General features: G+C 49.0%; 1 protein-coding gene across 2 annotated transcripts in view; it reads left to right on the top strand.

The window, feature by feature from the left end:
* Coq8 (ubiquinone biosynthesis protein COQ8, mitochondrial) overlaps nt 1–22,843 on the top strand; it is a 350,169-nt gene that overhangs the window by 240,242 nt on the left and 87,084 nt on the right. For both annotated transcript variants that reach the window (XM_069299996.1, XM_069299995.1), the window contains exon 6: nt 18,800–18,924. In XM_069299996.1, the coding sequence (XP_069156097.1) occupies nt 18,800–18,924 (125 nt within the window). The remainder of the gene's footprint in view (nt 1–18,799; nt 18,925–22,843) is intronic.

Raw genomic sequence — 22,843 nt, 5'->3', positions numbered from 1 at the left:
TGAAAATATCTACACTCTGTATCAAAACGACATCTGCCTTTCCCTAACCAGTTTCGGCATTTCCGTGGGTGCATGAATGAGCATTCCGTGCCTCTGGGCCCATATCTACACTGTCCTTTTGCATAATACCAGCAAATATTTTCATTTGTGATTGTATTATTCTTGTTTGTACCCGTGCACGACTTGGCTACCTCTGTGTTTTTTGTTCCAACTTTCTCGTTTCTGCATTCATTCTCGGTATTGCCCTTATCTTTCTCCTTGTTGCTTTCGTCTTTCTCATTTGTGTTCTCATTCATCTCATTTTTTCTCTCCTTATTCATATCACCAGTGTGCTCTACAATATTGCCTTCATTTTTGTGTACCTCGACACTATACCCTTCTACATTGCTACTTTGACTCTCTAAATTCTCAGTCCCTGGGTTGTGTTCAGAGTTCGTTGCTGTCTTTATATACTCTGCATATATTTCTGGTAGTTTTTGTGTGAATTTGTTGCCTGTGTTCTTCAGGAATGTTATTCATTAGTTTGGTGATGTTTTCCCACATCTGTCTGTCTCTTTGACAGATCCAGTAGTTACCTTCCCGGTTTGCATATTGTGTAGGTAATCCTGTACAACTTAGGTGAAACCTTATGTTACAAATGTTACATACAATGCCTACAACACTCTTCCGAAGTGACTTAAGGCAGCCTCCACACACCTCCATGTTGGGTTTGTGATGTTATAATAATATATGCATATATTTAAGTATTATATGTATGTATATATAATATGTATCCAGTATATTTATAATATTACATATGTTTATTTGTTCAAGTTTATGTGGGGGTACTTATCGCCTTGTGGAGAAAATATGGTCGTCTTGGGACCGTCCAGTTGACCGTTGTTTGTCCCAGGTCGGGGGCAGGATGGGCAACCAGGATGTCACTGGTTGCCAGTTACTTGATTTATACACTGATTATGTGCCTGTAATATCCTAAGGGAATTTCTGCTTTCTTCCGGCTTGTAATGTTATTCACTTACTCTATTACTAGTTCCTAGCTCCACTTTCCCGTATTACAGTATATATTGCCAGTATATTATCACTGAGGAAGTACACTGTTACTGCGGGACGTCCTCTACACTGTGTAGGCCTCGTGGCTGTGGTGTAAACAGCCTAGTGTGATGCCTCCTCCACAACTTTACATTTATACTTTTTCTTTGTACAATTCTCTAACACTATCCACTAATTTATATGTTGTGTTACACGCTCCACTTCACTGTTCAACATATCACTGCTCGCTATATTTGATATATATCGCTTATGCCTGTACACATGAGCCTGGTGGCACTGGCTCACCACGTGGGACCACCTTTATTCTGTATTTAACTCAATTTTCCATTGTTAATTTCTGTATTCTATTTTCCTACGGGTCACTATGCACTTGGTGATCACTGTGGGCCGTAATCCATGGTTGTAATCCTAAAAAAGCCCGGTTTATTCCAGTGTTTTAACGGAGCGCGCCGACGACACGTCTGTCCCCTCCCCCGCGAACTACGAACTCCGGGGTTTTGACCAGTGGGCCCCCTTCTCTTTCAGCTCTCTCGGCTGCCCCGGCTTTTTCTTGTGAGGCCGGGGCTTTGGAGGTCAACTCGGCCCTGGGGCCTGGTGCAGAGGCTCCTGGGGTTGGGGAGGAGCGGCCTTGGGGGCCTTGGGCTCCATTGCGCCCCGCCTGGATTTCCGTCCTTCTGAGCGGGGCTTACTGTTACGAGGAGTGGGGTTTTCTTTCCCCCCTCTGCGTACGATTTGGGCTTGGGTTCTGCTCCTCCCCGGGTTCGGTTCCGTGTCCCTGTGGTTTCTTCGGTTCCGTCTTCAGGAGGTTTTCGGCTACCCGCATCTCTTCGCCTGCGGTGTGGTTGGCCTTTGCGGCTTCCTCCTGCGTGTCCCGGAGTTTGCCTCCATGCTGGTTCCTTCTGTTCTGGACAGGTTGGGCTCCTTGTAGCCGTTTAGGGCTCCTTGTAGCAGTTTGGGCTCCTTGTGGCCGTTTGGGCTCCTTGTGGCCGTTTGGGCTCCTTGTCGCCGTTTGGGCTCCTTGTCGCCGTTTGGGCTCCTTGTCGCCGTTTGGGCTCCTTTGTAGCTGTTTGGGCTCCTTTGTAGCCGTTTGGGCTCCTTTGTAGCCGTTTGGGCTCCTTTGTGGCCGTTTGGGCTCCTTTGTGGCCGTTTGGGCTCCTTTGTGGCCGTTTGGGCTCCTTTGTGACCGTTTGGGCTCCTTGTAGCCGGTTGGGCTACTTCTCGCCTTGTTGGGCTACTTCTCGCTTTATTGGGCTACTTCTCGCCTTGTTGGGCTCCTTCGCGACTGGTTGGGCTACTTCGCACCTGGTTGGGCTACTTTCTTTCGCGTCCTGCGCATGCGCCGTGGGAGTTTGTTTTGGTTCCGGGCGGTGTGCACACGTGTTCTGCTCCAATTCTCTCGGGGGGGCTTCGCCTCTCGCTCTTTTCTTATTCCCATCCGTGCCCCGTTGCTTTGGGGGTGTTTTGGGGTGCCGCTGTGTGGAATTCATGAGGTTTTTTCCCTGCGTTCTAGGGTGGGGAGCCTCTTTCGCTGCTCCCCTCCTCCTCTCCAGCATGGGCGCACTGGCCTCCTCTGGCGGATATGGACTTGAACGCTTGCGTCATGGCCCTTCAGGGCCTATGTTCTGCAGGTGAGTTGGTGCGGTTTTGGCGTCTCCTTCGTCCTGACGCTGTTTTTGTTTTTGGGAATAGGAATGGGTGTACATGCGTACTTGAGAACGTGGACCGTATCACCCGAGGTGCCTACTGCAGGGCTATTAGTCCATACTGGGCAGCTCTTGTTCTCTCCACCTAATTTGGAATCAGGATTCACATATGAGATGTGGATGTTGAGTCACTGCTCACCAATGTGCCATTGAATGAGATAATTGCAGTGATGACGGGCAAGGTTTATCAGGTTTCAGTACACGCACTTGACATCTCAGAAGGCACACTTGGGCATACTCAGCAAAACACATTAGGCCCCATAACATTGTAACATGTACTTTGGAGAGCAAATTTTTCAGCGTCTTTCCCAAGTGAAGGACACAAGAGTTACAGAAAATTCATGCTAGAACCATATACAGTGTACTGTATAACGCTTTTGGCCATATACAGTAACACATGCATATACATAGAGTATGTATTTATGCCTTCATATGTTATTTATGTATATGCATACTTTAATAGCGAACAAGACATAAAAGAACATACCGTGTTCCTCGGTTCACGGGTGTCTGCGGGTGGCCTCTTGTCCTTTCCGAGGCGGTTCCTGCCTGTACTCCTCTTGCCCCTCTCCAATGCTTGTCTAACCTTGCTTGAGTTCGGGGCCCCGCCTCCACCTTGTTCCGCAGTGCAACGGTGGGGGTGCCTGTTTGGTGGTACGTTTTCCGGTGTCGGAGGTTTTGTGTTCGCCTCCTTGTGCTTGCAGGTTGGGTTCTAGCTTTGTTTCCGCCTCTCCCCTGTCGTTTGCCTGTCGGGCGGATTCTGTGCTTCTTGAGCACTCTCATCTCTGCTCTTGGGGCTGTGTATGGGGTCAGCCCATGTTGGGCTGCCTAATGTGTTCCTTTGATTGCCTGTTACACTGCACACGTTTCTTCTACCGTCCTTGTGGCTCAGTTGGGTGCTCGGATTCCGCCTGTGTCCCCTTGTGTGCCACTCGTGTATGATTTATCTATCTTCTCTGTCGCTTCCTCGGGGAGTGTGGTGACATTTTGCTGCGGTTTTGGTACTGCAGCTGCGTGTCGGGGTTGGTTGTGGCGTTATGTTCGGCCTTTCCGTGCTCCCTCTGGGGGTCTCCTTCGTTGCCGGTCTTGCTGTGCCGGGCCTGGTTTTTCCATGTTCCTTGGATTCTCTGTCTTGTCCTCGCCTCATTGTGCTGGCTGGGGATGAGCTTGGGGTCTTCGTCTCGCCCCTCACCTATCCTCCGGTTTCGATTCAAGTTCCAGAGCCTAGTGGGCTCTCTTCCTTCGCGTTTTTCACGGCTGCCCCAGGGTTTTTCTTGACGCTGGGGCTTTGAGGGGACAGCTCGGCCCCGGGGCCTGCAGGGTGGGTTCCCGGGGCAGGGGTGGGGCTCACGTGAGGGGCCACAGGCCCCGTTGGTCCCCGCCGGGGTGTTCTACCCCTCGGGGGGGACTTGCAGTTTCGTGGTGTGGGGTTTTCCGTTCCCCCTCTCCACACGTGCTTGAGGGCGTCGGCCCCTCCCTGGGCTCGGTTTCCTTGTCCATTGTGCCCGTTGTTTCCGTCCTGTCAGTGGGTGCTCTTCTACGATCTTCGCCCCTTTTTTCCGGGACGGGCCTTCTCCGTCATGTCCCCCTCTTCTTGTGGTTTCTGCATGACTTTTGGTCTCGGGTGCGACGGGGTTTTGGTGCCTTCATCCTTTGTGTTTGCTCTTTTTGTTCTCGAAGGTTCGGGACGGTTTTGCTCCTTCCCGTTTTCTGGTGCGTCTGTTGTCATTCGGTTGAGCTTCCCTCTGGTCCTTTCTAGGGCTTGTCGGTCCTCTTCCCGGCAGCTTCTGGGTGTTGGCCTTTTTCTCCTTTTGTGAATGTCTCTTCACACTGTCTCGGCGCTACTAGTTTTCCTGGGTGCGATTTTGCTCCTCTTAATGAGTCTTTTCGCTCCTGCCCTTCTGCGGGATGTTGGTGCGGGGCGGCTCCTTATGCGATTTCCTTCCCTGTCAGCTGCCCTTGTGGAGGTGGACTTGCGCACTTGTGGCATTTTCGTTTTGGTCCTGCGTTTTCTTTTCCCTCCTGGGGCTCATGGGATTGGCTTGCGGTGGATGTAGAGGCGCTTCGGGCCGTTCCTGGGTCTGGTGCCTTGGTTTCTGCTGCTAGCTTTCGGTATCGATATTTCTTCTGCGCCGTTTCGCAGGTTGTATCATGCATTGTTACACCTCCGTCCTGCTTATGCACTGCCTGTGTCGTCCTGGTCTTTGGACGGGGTGCTCTCCTGTTTTTCTTCTCCTTGGTGGTTGTGGCTCCTTGGGGTCAGGTTTGCTTTGCCTCGTTTTCTTTTTGTGTTGGCATTCGCCTCTGGGGGTCGTGTGGCAGAGTTTCTTGCTCTTCTCAGGCGCAGTGGTTTTTGGCTCCTATGGTCGTAGTCATAGGTTTCTTTGTCTGCGGACGTTCTCCCTTTTTTCTGGCGGATGATATTCCTTGGGTTATTGTCTCGACTTCATGTTGAGGAGTGATTCACCGACCGCCTCCCGGGTATGTCCCCTTGTTTTCTTAGGTAGTCTTTGGTGAGGTAGCTCCGAGGAGCCGTAGGGGCTCCCCCCAGAAAACCATTTTCTGGGTGAGTCCCGGAGGCTCCCCGGCACCCTCCCGCCCTCCGGTCGGCGGGGTTTTTTCACGGTTTTGATATCCAGCCTCAGAACTGGGGCGGGGATCGCCGGCGCGGGGGTCTGGGGCTCCCCCTCCCGGGGAGGGGGGAGCTGCGCAGACATACGGTGCGGCTCGCGTGACGTCATGCATGTTAGTTCGTTTTCCTGGGGGAGTTCTGTCCACTCGTTTGTCGATTTTTGTTGTTTAACCAGAATAGAGGTTTGTTTTGTGGTGCTTACCTTTCTGGGTGCCTGTCCCGGTCGATGACAGATATAGAATGCTCCAAATCACATGTGCATATCTATGGGCCATTGCTCCCCGTGCCTCTCTGAGGGGGCCAGGTTCTGGCTCGTGGTCCCCGGTAGGCCTAGAACTCCACCCACATCGACTGATGCAAAATAGTTAGGGTATCCATATCAGCCATGGATAGCTCCGGGGAGCCTCCGGGACTCACCCAGAAAATGGCGTTTCATTACATTCAATGCTGGGTTTTTTTCTGTCTTCCAGTTTTGGCATATTTAATGCCTCTAACCTCTCTTCGTAGCTCTTGCCCTTCAGTTCTGGGAGCCACTTAGTAGCATGTCTTTGCACCTTTTCCAGTTTGTTGATGTGCTTCTTAAGATATGGGCACCACACAACCGCTGCATATTCTAGCTTTGGCCTAACAAAAGTCGTGAACAATTTTTTTAGTATATCGCCATCCATGTATTTAAAAGCAATTCTGAAGTTAGAAAGTATGGCATAGGCTCCTCGCACAATATGTGCGAGGAGCCTGTGTGTGCAATTATGTGGTCCTCAGGTGATAGTTTTCTATCTAGAACCACCCCTAGATCTCTTTCTTTATCAGAATTCTTTAAAGATTTCTCACATAACATATAGGTTGTGTGGGGTCTATGTTCTCCTATTCCACATTCCATAACATGGCATTTACAGTACAAGCTCAATTCAACATACTATATGGGACCAACCCCAGTTCGTTGGAGCGTTGGATTCGTTGCAAGAGGTGACCTTCAGGAGGCGTTTGTGTCAGTGTCTTTTTTTTATCTTGTAGACAATAAAAATTTATTATCATATTATATACTGTACCTATACATTATTACTCTACTAACAAATACTGTTACATTTGTTATTTACCTTATTGTTGGAGTCAAGTCCATCTTGAAGTCTCATGGAGTTGTTAATGCTGTGCAGTAAATACATACTGTAGTGTATTATGCAGTAACACTGTGTTGAGTAGTTCTGCTGTATGTTGAGTACTATAATAAAGTTTATGGAAACTATTGTACACTAAAATTACTGCAACTTTAATTTTAACACTATATTTTGATTTGTCTAAGAGGCTGGAGTGTTCATTCCGCGACTTTGTTGGACATATCTGCACAATCAAGGAACATCCGTGCATCATGTTGGCTCCAAATGCACTCATTGTGTCAGTGATGGCTGACTGGTGGGTGGATGGGCAGGCAGGGAGGCAGGGAGGGAGGGAGCCAGGCAGGCAGGCAGGCAAGCAGAGCTTGGGAGGGAGGTAGGCAGGAAGGGAGGCAGGCAGGCAGAGCTTGTGAGGGAGAGGCACGGAGGGAGACAGGCACAGAGGGAGACAGGCATGGAGGGAGGCAGGCAGAGCTTGGGAGGGCGGCAGGCAAGCAGGCAGGCAGGCAGGCAGAGGCTGGGAGGGAGCCAGGGAGGGAGGCAGGCAGAGGCTGGGTGGAAGCCAGGGAAGGAGAGGATGGAGATGGATTGATGGAGGGAGGGATGGAAGGATGGATGATTTGAGGGAGAGAGGGAGGTATGGAGGTGGAGGTTGAGTTGAGCAGAGTGTGTGTTTGGGCTGTAGGGGTGGGGGGAGGTGTGTCGGTGGTGGTGAAGGGACCGGCTCGCTGATAACCCTAACTCATTGACCCAGTTAACTTTTTTTTAACTTGATTTGTTTCTTAAATTCTGGATGGATGGAGGGAGAAAGGGGATGGATGGAGAGAGGGATGGAGGGATGGAAAGAGAGGGAGGGATGGAGAAAGGGAGGGAGGGGGGAGGGAGAGAGGGATGGGGAGAGGGAGGGGGGATGGATGGAGAGAGGGATGGATGGAGAGAGAGGGAGGGATGGAGAAAGGGAGGGTGGGGGGGATGGAGAGAGGGAGGGCTGGAGAGAGGGAGGGAGGGAGGGAGGACTGGAGAGGGAGGGAGGGAGGGAGGGAGGGAGGGAGGGAGGGAGGGAGGGAGGGAGGGAGAGAGGGAGGAAGGGAGGGAGAGAGGGAGGAAGGGAGGGAGAGAGGGAGGGATGGAGAGAGGGAGGGATGGAGAGAGGGAGGGAGGGAGGGATGGAGAGAGGGAGAGGGATGGAGAGAGGGAGAGGGATGGAGAGAGGGAGGGAGGGATGGAGAGAGGGAGGGAGGGATGGAGAGAGGGAGGGAGGTATGGAGGGATGGAGAGAGGGAGGGAGGGATGAAACACGCATGGTGCTGTGTGTACAAGGATTAGACCCGTCCACTCACTCACGCTGGAGTTGTTCCAATAACATACAGTAATTTCTCAAATAGCAGATGTCTATCATATTACAGCATATTTTCGGTTTAATTTAGTTTAGTTTAATTAGGATAATAAAAAGCTATTAAAACACTGGTTTTAGAAATTATTTATTAATATGAAACTTTCAAAAGTCATGGGTCACTGAACTATGACGACACACAGACGAAAGTGAGTGAGATGGAGAGTACAGTACAGTATTACAGTACAGTATTCTCTTATCTGTCCACCCACACTCATCTTGTTTCATCACAGAAAATGTCTATAAGGAGATTTTACCACATGTAGCTAGGTAATCACGCTTCATCCTTTAAATTAATGTACAAAGATACGTGTGCCCCAAATCAGTGAACGAAAATCATGGAAACTCAGTTGTTCACTTGTGTGGATCACTGGCTGGTGTTTGTGTGGACCATTTTGGCTGGTGTTTGTGTGGACCATTTTGGCTGGTGTTTGTGTGGACCATTCTGGCTGGTGTTTGTGTGGACCATTTTGGCTGGTGTTTGTGTGGACCATTCTGGCTGGTGTTTGTGTGGACCATTTTGGCTGGTGTTTGTGTGGACCATTTTGGCTGGTGTTTGTGTGGACCATTTTGGCTGGTGTTTGTGTGGACCATTTTGGCTGGTGTTTGTGTGGACCATTCTGGATGGTGTTTGTGTGGACCATTTTGGCTGGTGTTTGTGTGGACCATTTTGGCTGGTGTTTGTGTGGACCATTCTGGCTGGTGTTTGTGTGGACCATTCTGGCTGGTGTTTGTGTGGACCATTTTGGCTGGTGTTTGTGTGGACCATTCTGGCTGGTGTTTGTGTGGACCATTCTGGCTGGTGTTTGTGTGGACCATTCTGGCTGGTGTTTGTGTGGACCATTTTGGCTGGTGTTTGGTTCATATGGTTCACTTGTGTGATCCAACTTCTTATGAAGGAATTATTAATTGTAATCTGTGATAGAATGAGAAAGTTTTCCACCACTCTTTTGAAGTTTGTGAACTCTGTCCCAAAATTGTAAGCTTGTGGACCACTTGTGGTCCACATATGTGGTCCACTTGTGTGGTCCACTTGTGTGGTCCACATGTGTGGTCCACTTGTGTGGTCCACATGTGTGGTCCACTTGTGTGGTCCACTTGTGTGGTCCACATGTGTGGTCCACTTGTGTGATCCAACTTGTCATATGAGAGAATTATTAATTGTAATCTGTGATAGAATGGGAAAGTTTTCCACCAGTCTGTGAACTCTGTCTGGACATCGTAAGCAAATCCGAACATCCCCCGCTTCAGCGAACCATTGTTCGTCGAACCGGGTGAGTAAATCTGGCTTGAAAAGTGTGTGAACTAGCCGGAGATTCGTTTAATCGGGGTACGTTGAATCGAGGTTGTACTGTATTAACATTAAATTCCATTTGCCAAGTGGTGCTCCATATACTTATTTTGTCCAGGTCATCTTGAAGGGCATGACAATCATCTAGGTGTTTAACCTTTGGGGTTGGTCCCTTAAGAGTGGCTCGTTTGCTGGATTCTCGGGGTTTTGCTAACCGTGAGGTTCATGTCCGGGGTGTGTCCTGCGTCCTGGCGGACAGCTGTCTCGGTTCATTCCTCTGTTCACGGATTGGCCAGTCGTTGCTGACTCGTTTCGTTGGCTATGCCGGACGTATGGACTCCTGGTCATGGACGTCTTCGTGTCGGCGTGGTCTAGCCGTCGCCCATTCTATGTGGCGCCCTTATCCGCCTGCGAGGTGTTCACGGTGGATGCCTTTCGGCAGGACTGGGCGATGTGGAGGTACCTGTTCATCTTCTCCCAGTCCAGCTGTTGCTTCGGGTTGTGGCTCGGTTGGAGCCCATTCCCACGAGAGTAGTCCTTATGGTCCCTTGGTGGCCACCCAGCTTTATTTTGCAGACACTGCTTGATAGGTGTCCGAACCCGGGGCGTTTTCCCGCGGCTCTGTCTCTTTCGGCAGGTCAGATTTGTCCTGTACGTGATTGGTTCGGAATTCTCCTCGGCTCTTCGCATCTGGTATTTTGACGCGGGTATCACCATCCATGTGGTGATCAGGTGACTTTGTTGATGGTTTCCCATCTGCGAGCTTCGTCTCGGCGACAGTATGACATTCCTGGTGATTCTATGCACTCTTTCTTGTTCTTCGTAGATTATCTTCTCTTTCGCATCGGGTTGTCTTGTCCTTTCTTGGGTTTTCAGGACTACAGTTATTTGATGTTTCTTACTGACGCCTCGTTTTGTGTGGCGCTGGCGGAGCTGCTCCGGCTTGTGTTCGGGGTGGACATCACATCTGCCCCGTTTCATACACTTTCTCGTGTTTTGTTTCACCTCCGGCCTGCTCATACGTCGCCTGAGCCGTCCTGGTCCTTCATCTGGGTTCCTTCTTATCTTCTCCTCAGTTTGTGGTAGCCCCTTCGGTTCAAGTTTTCTGTTCTTTGGTACTGGTGGTATGTTTGTATGTTTGGCGACGTTCAAACCTACCACCAGTACCAGGCGACGTTCAAACCTACCACCAGTACCAGGCGACGGTCAAGACGGCTGCTTTCCGGAGGGGTTCATGGGTAATTGATGCTTGAGTGGTTCGGCCGGGGGTGCGTCCTGTGTTGTCCGGGTGCGCTTTTTGCTGTTACATGAGTACTGTGTCTGGGGATGCGCTTTCGGTTGATCCGGTTCCCCTCGTTCCCTGTTTTAGGGCTCGGGTCTCCCAGGTCGTTCGCAGAGGTTTCAAGTCTTCCAGCCTGCGGTCTGTCCTTGCGCCCGTGCTGTTCGAACGTTTGCAGCTTTTGCTATTGTATTGGTGACGTCTAGCGTTCATTTCGGGTGCAGGGATTTTGAGGGTCGCACAGGTTCTTGGCAGCCCATTCTTTATGCGCGTCTGCTCCTAGGCGTTCTTCTTGCCTTGGGTCGCAGGTTGCAGCCTGTTGTCCCGGCTTCGCGTTACGGAGTTTGTGGCGGCCGCCTCCCGGCTCATCCCTTTCTTTTCCTTCTCCTTGGATATGAAGCTCCAGGGAGCCGTAGGGGCTCCCCACAGAAAACCAGCGTTGAATGTAATGAAACGCCATTTTCTGGATGAGCCCCGGAGGCTCCCTGGCAACCCTCCCTCCCACCGGTCGGCGTTTTTTTCGCGTTGGTTGAAGCTTAGCTTCCGAACTGATGCTAGGCAGCCAGCGCAGTAGGTCCGGGGCTCCCCCCTCCACCTCTCGGGGCGGGGAGGGCTGCGTGGGCAATCGGCGTAGCAGTAAATTGTGATGTTTGCGTGTTTGCTTGTTTCCTTGGGATTGTAGGGAGTTTCTACCCCTCCGTTCAGTTTTTTGTTTTAGTTTTTTAGGGTTTCCAGGGCCCGTAAGGTAACAACTACGGGAAGCCCGGGCAAGGTGTTCCTAACCAGTTAAAACCCAAAACTAACAAGGAGGTAGAGGACAACACTGAAAACCCCTGCGAGGTGTACAATCACGGGGGCCTAGCAGAGGGCCACCAAACACTACTAGTGGAACTATAGCCACAGTAGGCAGACCCCCACCAGGCAAATAAAAATAAAAACAAAAGAAAACCCCAGCAAAAGTACACCGTCCCCAGAGGCAACAGGAACCGGTCGCCGCTTAGGTGGCAGGGTGTGCAACACTTTAACGCCCTAACCAGCATAATACCAGTCCCTTTCCAGGGCCAAACTAGGACCCCAAGCCCCAGCTGGCCCCAAGGGCGAGGCAAATGCCTGAGCAGCAAGAACCTCTACGGGAATGGTTCCCGAACGCCCCAGGGAAGATAACCCTGTCACGCAGGGGTAGTACTCACAGGGCATTTAGGGAAGGAAGCCCCTAAGCGCATGCAGCCCCAGCACTGATGAGGAACACCTGGCCACCGCACAACACAACACACGGCAGTGAACGCCATGAAAGGCAAACACCATCAAGGAAACCGAGGCCAAAGAAGCGTTTATCCCGTCTATCAAGTCCAGAGATCCCATCACAATGGTTGTACTCTTCAAATCACTTGTGTTGTCCCGTCTTGAGTACTGCTCAGTACTCCCTTCCTCCTTCAGAGCAGGAGAGATTGCTGAAATAGAGGGAATACAGAGAACATATACGGCACGCATAGACGAGATAAAGCATCTAAATTATTGGGATCGTCTCAAAGCTCTCCAAATGTACACACTAGAAAGGAGATGAGAGAGATACCAAATAATATACACATGGAAAATACTGGAGGAACAGGTCCCAAATCTGCACAATAAAATAGCAACGTACTGGAGTGAACGATATGGAAGGAAATGCAGAATTAAACCAGTGAAGAGCAGAGGTGCCATAGGCACGATCAGAGAACACTGTATAAACATCAGAGGTCTGCGGTTGTTCAACAGTAGTCCAGCAAGCATCAGAAATATTCCCGGAACAACCGTGGACATCTTTGAGAGAAAACTAGATTGTTTTCTTCATGGAGTGCCGGACCAACCGGGCTGTGGTGGGTATGTGGGCCTGCGGGCCGCTCCAAGCAACAGCCTGGTGGACCAAGCTCTCATAAGTCAAGTCTAGCCTCGGGCCAGACTTGGGGAGTAGAAGAACTCTCAGAACCCCATCAAGCAGGTATCAAGCAGGTGTGGTTGGAAGCATTCTAGGTCTGCCATCGACCGGGTCAGGCACCCAGAAAGGTAAGCGTCCCAAAATAAACCTCTATTCTGGTGAAAGTTGCTACCAAAAGCCGAACAAGTGGATAGAACTCCCCAAAAAGAAACGAGCAAACGAGCATGATGTCACACTTCGCCGTACCGCTATCTGCGCAGCTCCCCCCTCCCCGGGAGAAGGAAGGGGGAGCCACAGACCCCCACCCGGATATCCACCCTTCAGTTCTGAGGCTGATGCTATAGGCAACGGTTGTGTGCTCCGGCTCCAGTGGTTGTTTCAGCACTGTACCTGGAGTGGTGAGTGTCTTCTAGGTGGTGCGTGAGCCGGGAATGATTCCCCAGTACTCACGCTACATGCGCCTAGGGTTTCCTTCCCTAGGTGCCATGTAATTACTACCTTAGGGGTTACCTTCCCTTAGTTCCTTGGGTTCTGCCTCTGCTAGGCCATTTTCTGCTTGGTTTTCGGCCGCCCTTTGTGTGCTGGGGTGTTCTGTCTTCCATGTTTGCCTTAGGGTGAGGGGCAGTTTTGCGTTTTTTATCTGCCTGGTGGGGTCTGCCTTGGTTCGTGCCCCCTCCCCTGTGTACTGAGTGTTCTTCCTTCTTCCGATGGTTCCCTCTGCTAGGTTCCCATGAGTGTACATGTCCCGGGGGTTCAGTTCTTAAAAGGTTGTTTGGTAGACTTGGGCGCCGGTTAGCAGTACCCTGCCTGGGATTACCTGGGCGTGAATTTCGTAAATGCTCAGGACCCTGGCAATCCCCTAGGGGCATGTGGGGGTCTTTGGATGTGACCCCAGAGTCCTCCCCTCGCTTTGTGTGAGTTCGAGGGTTGCTCTGTCCCCTTGTCTCAGGGTGACAAGGTCTTTGCCTCCATCTGCTGCTTGTGGGGTCGGTAGGCACCTTTGGCACGGAGTCCTTCGAGTACTGTTGTTTGTTTGTGACTCGATTACCTTGTCCTATGCGGGTACAGACAGCACGGGCGTTGCATGTTGCGTTTCGCTGGTGGCAACACGCTAGGTAGTTTGCTCCCTGGAAGCCCCGAGGCTGTCCCGTTTTGGTTGGTGTGATGGGCATGGAGGTGTTGGTTGCTTCAGTTTTGTTTCCTTCCACGCCTCCTTGTTCTTCCCCCGTAGTGGTCTTGAGACTCGGGCGGTCTCGGGGAATTCCCCTTCAGGGCACACACTCGAAGATTTTTATGATGTGCGATGTCAGTGCTATCGGTCTGTAATTTTTTGCCTCTGCCTTATGACGGCATGTTCTGTCATGTGCTTGGGTTCTGCATGACTTTTGATCTTGGGGAGCCGGTCGGCCGAGCGGACAGCACGCTGGACTTGTGATCCTGTGGTCCTGGGTTCGATCCCCGGCGCCGGCGAGAAACAATGGGCAGAGTTTCTTTCACCCTATGCCCCTGTTACCTAGCAGTAAAATAGGTACCTGGGTGTTAGTCAGCTGTCACTCGCTGCTTCCTGGGGGTGGAGGCCTGGTCAAGGACCGGGCCGCGGGGACACTAAAGCCCTGAAATCATCTCAAGATAACCTCAAGATTGGGTGTGACTTTGCTTTCTGTGCCTTAGGCTTCCCGCTTGCTTCTTTCTGTTCTATAGTATCGAGAAGGTTTTCTTTCTTCCCGTATTATTGGAACGCCTGTTTGTCTTCCGGTACTTTCTGGAGCTTGTTGGTCCTTCTCCGAGCTTCTCGTTTTCGGTCCTGTTTTATTCTTTCGTGTTTCTCTTCTTTCTATGCACTATCCTGCGCTGCACAGGGTGGCCAGATTGGGTTCCTTACAAAGCACAGCTTTGCATTTGGACTACAGTCCAAATGGGAAGCTGTGTTATGTTTCTTTTCGTTCCTTACTGCTCTTTTCGATTACGGTTGGCGGCTGCCCTGTGTACTCTCATCTGGGATTCGGTCGTTAACAACACTATTTTGTCTGTTTTTTTGTGGAGTTTTTTGGCAGTCCTTCCTTTTGCTTCTGTCCCTTCTTAGGTAGCTGCGTTTGTTGGCATGGTCTTGTCCGTCTCTTGTGGTAGTTCGGAGCCGTCATCTTGCCCCATACTGTCGCCTCGTATCATGCGGCGCTAGCAGAGCCTCTTCAGCTTGCTTTCGGTATTGGTGTTACGTCTGTGCTGTTTCACAGGCTGTCTCGTGCATCGTTTCACCTCCGGCCTGCTCATGCGCCCCTTGAGCCGTCCTGGTCATTGGACAGAGTGCTCTCTTTTCTTTCTTCTCCATGGTTTGTTGTGGCCTCTTTGGTTCAGGTTTGTTTCTCGGAGGTTCTTTTTCTGTTGGCATTGGCCTCTAGGGGTCGGGTCGGTGAGCTTCATGCTCTCCTCCGACGCAGGGATTTCCTGCTCCTTCAGTCGTGGCAATAGGTTTGTTTGTCTGCAGCAGTCTTCTTCTTTTCTGGCAAAGAATGAGACTGCTGCTTTCCAGAGGAGTCCTTCGGTTGTTGATGCTTTGCTGGTCGGGCCGGGGGTGCATCATGTTTTGTGTCCAGTTGTGCCCCTCCGCCATTATTTGCGCACCACGGCCTCTGTGTCCGGGGACGCGCTTTGAGTTGATTCGGTTTCCCTTCTTTTGTAGGAAAATCTTCTGTAGGAATTTTCCTCTCTTTAATTTGCCATCTTTAACTCCTGGGCTGCTCTGGGCTATATGGCTTTCAAAACCCACAGGCACAACAACAACAAAAAGTAAAAAAAAATATTTTGTCCCATAAAAGTGTTCAGTTGTGTTCCCTGATCACAAGAAAAATAATAAAAAAAATCGTAGGTGGCACATTTTAGCCGCAATAGGACGGGGAAGTCTGGCAAAAAAAACAGTGTTGAATGTAATGAAACGCCATTGTCTGAGTGAGACTCAGAGGCTCCCCCGGAGCTATCCAGGCTTATATGTAACTATTAGCTTTCTGGTATCAGTCAAAGTGCATGAAGTTCTTCCCTACCGGGGACCATGAGCCAGAACCTGGCCCCCCTCAGAGAGGCACGAGGAGCAATGGCCTATATAAACCCCTGTATGGTTGGAAGCATTCTTTGTCTGCCATCAACTGGGTCTGGCACCCAGAAAGGTAGGCGCTCCAAAACAAACCCCTATTCTGGTGAAAATATTGCTACCGAAAGCCGAATGAATGGACAAAACTCCCCAAATGTAAACTAACAACTAGCATGATGTCATCACGTCGCCGTGCCGCCGTCTCAGCAATCCCCCCCCCCCCTCCTCTCTGGGAGGTGGAAGAGGGAGCCCCAGACCCTCGCACTGGCGATCCAACCGGCAGTTCTTAGGCTGGATGTCAAAACACACGAAAACACCGACGACTGGAGGGAGGGAGGGATGCCGGGGAGCCTCCGGGTCTCGCCCAGAAAATGGAGTTTCATTACATTCAACGTTGATTTTCTGGGGGGAGCCCCCGTCAGCCCCCGTTACCTCACCAAAGATAAGGAAAAGACGGAAGGACCCAGGAGGCAGATGTCATGTACCCTAACTCAAAACCAAGACATCTGGCAAACTGAAGAACCCTACAGATGACCCAAGAGACCCCGAACCCTGTAGCAAGAAGGAAGGAAGGAAGGAAGAGAACCAGGGCAATCCAAAGCACCCCCATGGCCACAAATGCCAAGACACGCAGAGAACAGCAGAGCCACAACCGAATACATGATTTGCCTTAATCGACTGAGCTACGACAGGGTAAAAGGGTTGAAACCGAAGTTCTACTGAACATACTGGATCCCGTAGTAAGGGCGAAGAGGGAGAACGGCCTATTGACATAGCTCGGGTGCAGGGGCGGGGGTTGTGTAAAAAAGCCTGGTTTTTGCCTCGGAGAGGCTACGGGATCCAGTAAGTTCAGTAGAACTTCGGTTTGAACCCTTTTACCCTGTCGTAGCTCAGTGGATTAAGGCAGTGTCTGGGATGCTCCCAGATGCAGGTTCGAATCCTCGTCACTGCCCTTGTGGATTTGTTCATTTGATGCATCACGTTAGTGTGATCTCTGTGTGTGAGCAGTAAATGTGTTAGGCACAAAGATTTCCCAGGATGCAACACACAACAGTTGTCCAACTTGCAGGTACTGATTTATTGCTTGGTAACAGAGGGATCAGGTGTAAGGAAACATGTCCAGATGTCTCATTCCGATAATAAATCAAATCTAGGACCATTTATCCAGGTTCTGGAAATACTGGGGATGAGGTTGAAATATCTACATTTACATGTTCTTAGTAGATATGACAGGTTGAAATTAAGATTTTGCTCATAAAATTTTCCATATAGCATGGGAAAAAGGATGGTATTAATGGTATCTAATATTGTTCTGATTAAATTTTTGATCATTTTCTTAAATGACTTTACTGAATTTATGTTTATATGGGAGTCATATCACTAACTATAAAAAATAAGGTTTAACTCTTTAACTGCACGGCCTATAAATATGACAACACCCCTCCCCCCCCCCCCAGTGTGCAAGAAATAAATTATCAGGAAAAAATTCTTTTTTGTTCTGAAAGTGTCAAAAACCCCTCCCTGTATATGGGTATAGCAACAAAATTTCAAAATTGTACTTACTTTGGCTGCTATGTGGTCTGTAAGGTGGCGCGTGACGTCGCAATTCCCCGTGCGCCCGTGCCGTATGCTCCCGGGGCCGGTGTGGGGTGGGGTGGGTCAAGTGAGTTGCCTGCGGATATATTTTTGTTCATTTTTTGCGCACAGTTCCAAATACATTTTATTTGTTTTTACAGTGCTAATCCTATGTATAATAAACACATACACTATATTATGGCAGTAAAACATCCGTACTGTCTGAAGACACTGTGTTACGTGCATGACACTTGTGTACACATATGTTGCACATATTTACCATGTATCATGCTAATTTATGTATATATACAACCTATTTACAGACTATACACTGTCACACACTATATACATTCACCATCAACACATTCAGAACACCGCCAGTGTGAGCAGCCACACCCAGCCAGCCCTTCCCTCACTCCTCCAACATTGTATTCACCAACATTGCTCCTCCCATCATACAGTTATTCACACCAATGTTTCATGTTCATTTATGTATATTTACAACATATGTACACACTATACACTGTCACACACTATATACATTCACCATCAACACATTCAGAACACCGCGAGTGTGAGCAGCCACACTCAGCCAGCCCTCCCTCACTCCAACATCTTACTCGACAACATTGCTCCTTCCACCATAATGTTATTGTTTTTATTACACTATTTACACATGTTATATATACTTATCTACATGTTTATTTACCAGAACTATGTAAGTAAGGCGGTATTGTGTCCAAACAGTACAGTGGCCACCATACACTGCATGAGAAATCACACAGCAGACAGCAGACGACGCAACGATTACTGACGACGTCACCTCCCTCACCAAAATAGCTCCACTCAACATACTCCTGTTGCTGTTATTACACTATATACACACACACACTATATATACCCATGTACGTGTGTCTTCCCCATAGCGAACCACGAAGCTAGTATGGTGAGCAAAACAAGAGTGGCTGCCACACAGTGAGGCTACCTCAATTCTCTCCCTTCCTCCCTCCCTCACCAAAATTCCTCCTTCCACAAGTTCTACGCACAACTGCTAATTATAACCATAATCCTGGTCACTAATTTCTGGAAATGAATAATTGACCACAAGTTTATTTTGAAAAGGAACCAAAGAAGTCGTTTGAAGATTCTTAGATGGACGAAATAATGCTGTGGTGTTGTGGCTAGCTGCTGTGAACATCGTGAACAGCATTGAATCACTGATATTTGAACTTTGTACCCAGCCATTATCATACTCGGTCTCTTCTATATTACTATCATGGCTAAATAATACAGGTTATATATATATTTTGACAATATTAGGCTGATGCTGTGGTCACATGCTGAACAGCAGTGCTGTGTGCTCATGCTGCGAGCGCCAGCCTTGGTTACTCACTCACTACTGAGGCTCTCACACCCTGGCAATGTGGACCATGATTTTTTTTTAAGATGGCGTCTGTTTACAAGAGCCCTGAGGAAGCTGATGTGAACCCCATGTAGCCGCGGGAATTTTGAAAGGAACTGTAAAAAATTAAAACACTCGGAGGCATGTTACGCACCCGAAGCCTGGGCCTGCAAGCAGTGTTGCGCAGTTAAAGGGTTAAAGTCGGGGGGCAGATCACGTATGAAATAATAGGACTCAGATTTTGAAAATGCTATTTAAATTTGGCTAGAGTTCAGTCTAAATTAGCAGAGTTATGAGTCGGTCATTGTGCTGCAATTGTTTGTGTTGTGCTAAACATAAATAAAGCTTTATTTTATGTTTAGGAGCTGCATTGAAGCTGGGTCAGATGCTGAGCCTTCAAGATAATGCACTCATAAACCCTCAGCTGCAGAAGATCTTTGAGCGTGTTCGTCAGTCGGCAGATTTTATGCCAACGTGGCAGTTGGAGGTAAGCTTAGACTTATTTTAACCTTCTCTAAGCTTTTTTTTTCATGTTTTAATGTGCAGTTCTATATTAAAAAACTGCATTAAATATATTGAAATACTGCTTTCTTGTAGAGCCATGGGGGCTTCTTGAAGCTATCTCATTGAGATGGCTCCCCATAACTGAATCACATCAGCCACAAGAGTCCTGATTAATCTACCAGGAACCAGAGCCAGAACCTGGATCCGTCACAGAAGTGCAAGGAGCAAGAGATTATCATTATCATCTTCACCAGAAAAACATCTAAAAAGTCAGCAAAGCTATACAGACAACTGTAAGGTTCATAGAAAGTGAAGTACAGAGCACCACTTGGTTTCCGAACTTTAGTTATCCGAAACTTCCAGTTTGCCGATTGGGGTTGGGGAGTCATGCTACACGAACAAAGTTCGGGTAGGAAGCGGTCCGCCAAGCGTTGCGCCGGCCTGTGGTGGTATTAACTTGGATTGGGGCATGGCTGTTCCGGGGGGGACGGGGAGTTGGTATAAGTGGGGTTGGGTCGGAGTTGGATGGTGTTGTTGGTGGAGTGCCTCGGGGCTCTGTCCTGGGACCTCTGTTGTTTGTGATATATGTAAGTGATTTAGATTCGGGTTTGAGTGGCGACGTTTGCAGGCTTGCCGATGATGCGGAGATCGGTGGGGAGGTTTGTTCGGGGGAGGACTCGCTGTCACTTCGGGTTGATCTGGATGGGGTTTTGAAGTGGTCGAATGGTTGGCAATTGCAGTTTGGTGCTGATGGGTGTGGGGTTCTGAGGCTGGGTAGTGATGGTGGAGTTGCGGGATCCGAGCTGGATGGTGGTGGGGTTGCGGGGTCGGATTGCGAGGGGGATCTGGGAGTTGTGATTGGTGGGAGTTTGGAACAAAAGGATCAATGCATGAATGTTCGTAATAAGGCGAATAGGACACTGGGATTTATTAATCGAAGTGTTAGTAACAAGACACCTGGTGTGGTTCTTAAGCTATATCTTGCTCTGGTTAGGCCCCATTTAGATTATGCAGTTTAGTTTTGGTCGCCGTATTATAGAATGGATATAAATTCACTTGAACGTGTCCAACGTAGGATGACTAAGTTAATTCCCCAAATTAGAAATCTTTCATATGAAGAAAGATTAATAACAAAGCTTAAGTTGCATTCACTGGAAAGGCGAAGAGTTAGGGGTGACATGATAGAGGTTTACAAGTGGATGAATGGACATAACAGGGGGGATATTAATAGGGTATTAAAAATATCAACACAAGACAGAACACGAAACAATGGGTATAAATTGGATAAGTTTAGATTTAGGAAAGACTTGGGTAAATACTGGTTCAGTAACAGGGTTGTTGATTTGTGAAACCAATTACCGTGTAACGTGGTGGAGATGGTGTCCCTCGATTGTTTCAAGCGAGGGTTGGACAAGTATATGAGTGGGATTGGGTGGTTATAGAATAGGAGCTGCCTCGTATGGGCCAATAGGCCTTCTGCAGTTACCTTTGTTCTTATGTTCTTATGTTCTTATGGTGGGTGGGCGATGGTCCAGTTTGCCCACTGTGATTTCACAGATTCACGGCCTATTATTCCTATTATTTTGATTTGTCACGAGGCTGGAGAGTTCATTCTGTAATTTTGTTTTACATATCTGCACAATCAAGAAACATCTGTGCACCATGTCGGCTCCAAATGCACGCATTGCGTCAGGGATGGCTGACTGGTGGGTGGATGGACGATGGAGCTTAGGGGGGAGGCAGTATGAGAGAGAGGGGAGAATTAGTGAGAAAGGGAGGGGGAGGTAGGCAGGAAGGAAGTAGTGAGGGGGGGATGGGAGAATTAGGGAGGGAGGGAAAGGCAAGCTGGCAGGCTGGCAGGGATTGGCACAGACAGGCAGGCAGAGAGGCTGGCTGTCTGGCTGGCTGGCTGTCAGGCAGGCAGGCAGGCAGGCAGGCTGGCTGGCTGGCTGGCTGTCAGGCAGGCAGGCAGGCAGACTGGCTGGCTGGCTGTCAGGCAGGCAGGCAGTCAGGCAGGCTGGCTGGCTGTCAGGCAGGCAGGCAGTCAGGCAGGCTGGCTGTCTGTCAGGCAGGCAGGCAGGCAGGCAGGCAGGCAGGCAGGCTGGCTGGCTGGCTGTCAGGCAGGCAGGCTGGCTGGCTGGCTGGCTGGCTGGCTGTCAGGCAGGCAGGCAGGCAGGCAGGCAGGCAGGCAGGCAGGCAGGCAGGCAGGCAGGCTGGCTGGCTGTCAGGCAGGCAGGCAGGCAGGCTGGCTGGCTGGCTGGCTGTCAGGCAGGCAGGCAGGCTAGCAGGCAGGCAGACTGGCTGGCTGCCTAACTGCCTTTCCCTCCCTCCCTAATTCTCCCATTCTCCCTCCTAGCATCTCTCCCTACCTTCCCCTCCCTCCCTTTCTCACTAATTCTCCCCCTCTCTGTTGGTGGAGTGGTGAGGGAGGCAGTAAGGAAGGATTTGCTGACCAGGCGATGGTTGCCAAACTTATCGCCCATATTGAATTACAAATTTTAATCTTAGTTGTAAAATATTTATGCCAAAATTTTAATTTTCATATATTAATATACATTATTAATCATTAACATGTTATATGATTTCCTATTTATTAATTAACCCTTAACATGCTAGGGGTATAATATCCTTTCTTCCCCACAGGCGCAAGTAATTTTGAAAAAAACAAAAACAAAATTTCTTCCTAACCTGTTAATTTGTGTTCACTGATCACAGGAAAAATAATAAAAAAATCGTAAGTGGCATATATTGCCCGCTATAGGGCGGGGAAGTCTGACAAAAAATAGGCGCTGACTCAGCATGCGTCCCAGGCGGTCTGTTGATCGCCAACTGTTAGGCCGGAGTTGCCACAAAGAGATAATTACCTATATATTTCAATGTCTCTGATTGATTTTTCATAGTGTTTTTGCTGTAATATTATTCAATAGTGTGTAGTTTGATATATTTATATAATAAAATGAGTTAATCATCGTTGTACTCAAAAATATGGTGTGCATATTGTTGATTCAATTATGTTCATCAATCAGTGAACAAATACTTTGTCGGTTATTACACTATAAGCACAGGTTATATATAAGTATCTGCATGTTTTGTTCACCATAACGAACCACTAAGTAGCTATTATGAGTCAAAAAGTAACAAGGCGTGACCGCCGTGTACCAGCCAGCCACTCACGCCCTCCCTCAAGTCATCTGACTCGCCCACATTCTCCTCCCACAATACTGTTTTTGCTTTTATTCACTATATACAGACGTTATATATAAGTATCTACATTCGTGTTCACCATAACGAACCACTAAGTTGGTATGCTGAGTGGCAGTGGCAGTGGCAGCCCGCCACTGGCTGCCACTCCCTTCCTCCCTCACCTCACCTGACTTGCCACCATTCTCCACCCACCATACTGTTTTTGCTTTTATATACAGATGTTATATATAAGTGTTTACATGTTTTGTTCACCATAACTGTACATCTAAACTTGTATGGTGAGTAAAGGCACAAAGACGTAGGACCTCACACAGTCAGCTGATGGCTGCCGCCCTCAAGGCCAGACGCACTAATATTTCTCCTCCAACAATACTGTTTGTGGTGTTATTATGCTATATACACACATTATATATAAATATCTACCTGTTTTATTCACCATACTTGTACAAGTAAACTGGTATGGTGCCCAAAGACCATCGTGGTAACCAGTAAACAACACCGACGTCTGCACGACGCCACCGCCCTCACCAAAATGGCGGCTCCCAACCTTCTCCTCTTGCTGTTTATACCCTCTATACACACGTTATATATAAGTATCTACATTTGTGTTCACCATAGCGAACCACTAAGCTGGTATGGTGAGTACAGTCAATAAAAGGTGGCCACACACTGTCAGAAGACAACGCAACCACCCTCCC

The sequence above is a fragment of the Procambarus clarkii genome, chromosome 43 (assembly GCF_040958095.1).
Source record: "Procambarus clarkii isolate CNS0578487 chromosome 43, FALCON_Pclarkii_2.0, whole genome shotgun sequence".
In the NCBI taxonomy this organism is placed as follows: Eukaryota; Metazoa; Arthropoda; class Malacostraca; order Decapoda; family Cambaridae; genus Procambarus; species Procambarus clarkii.
This window is presented reverse-complemented; position numbering and strand designations above follow the sequence as displayed.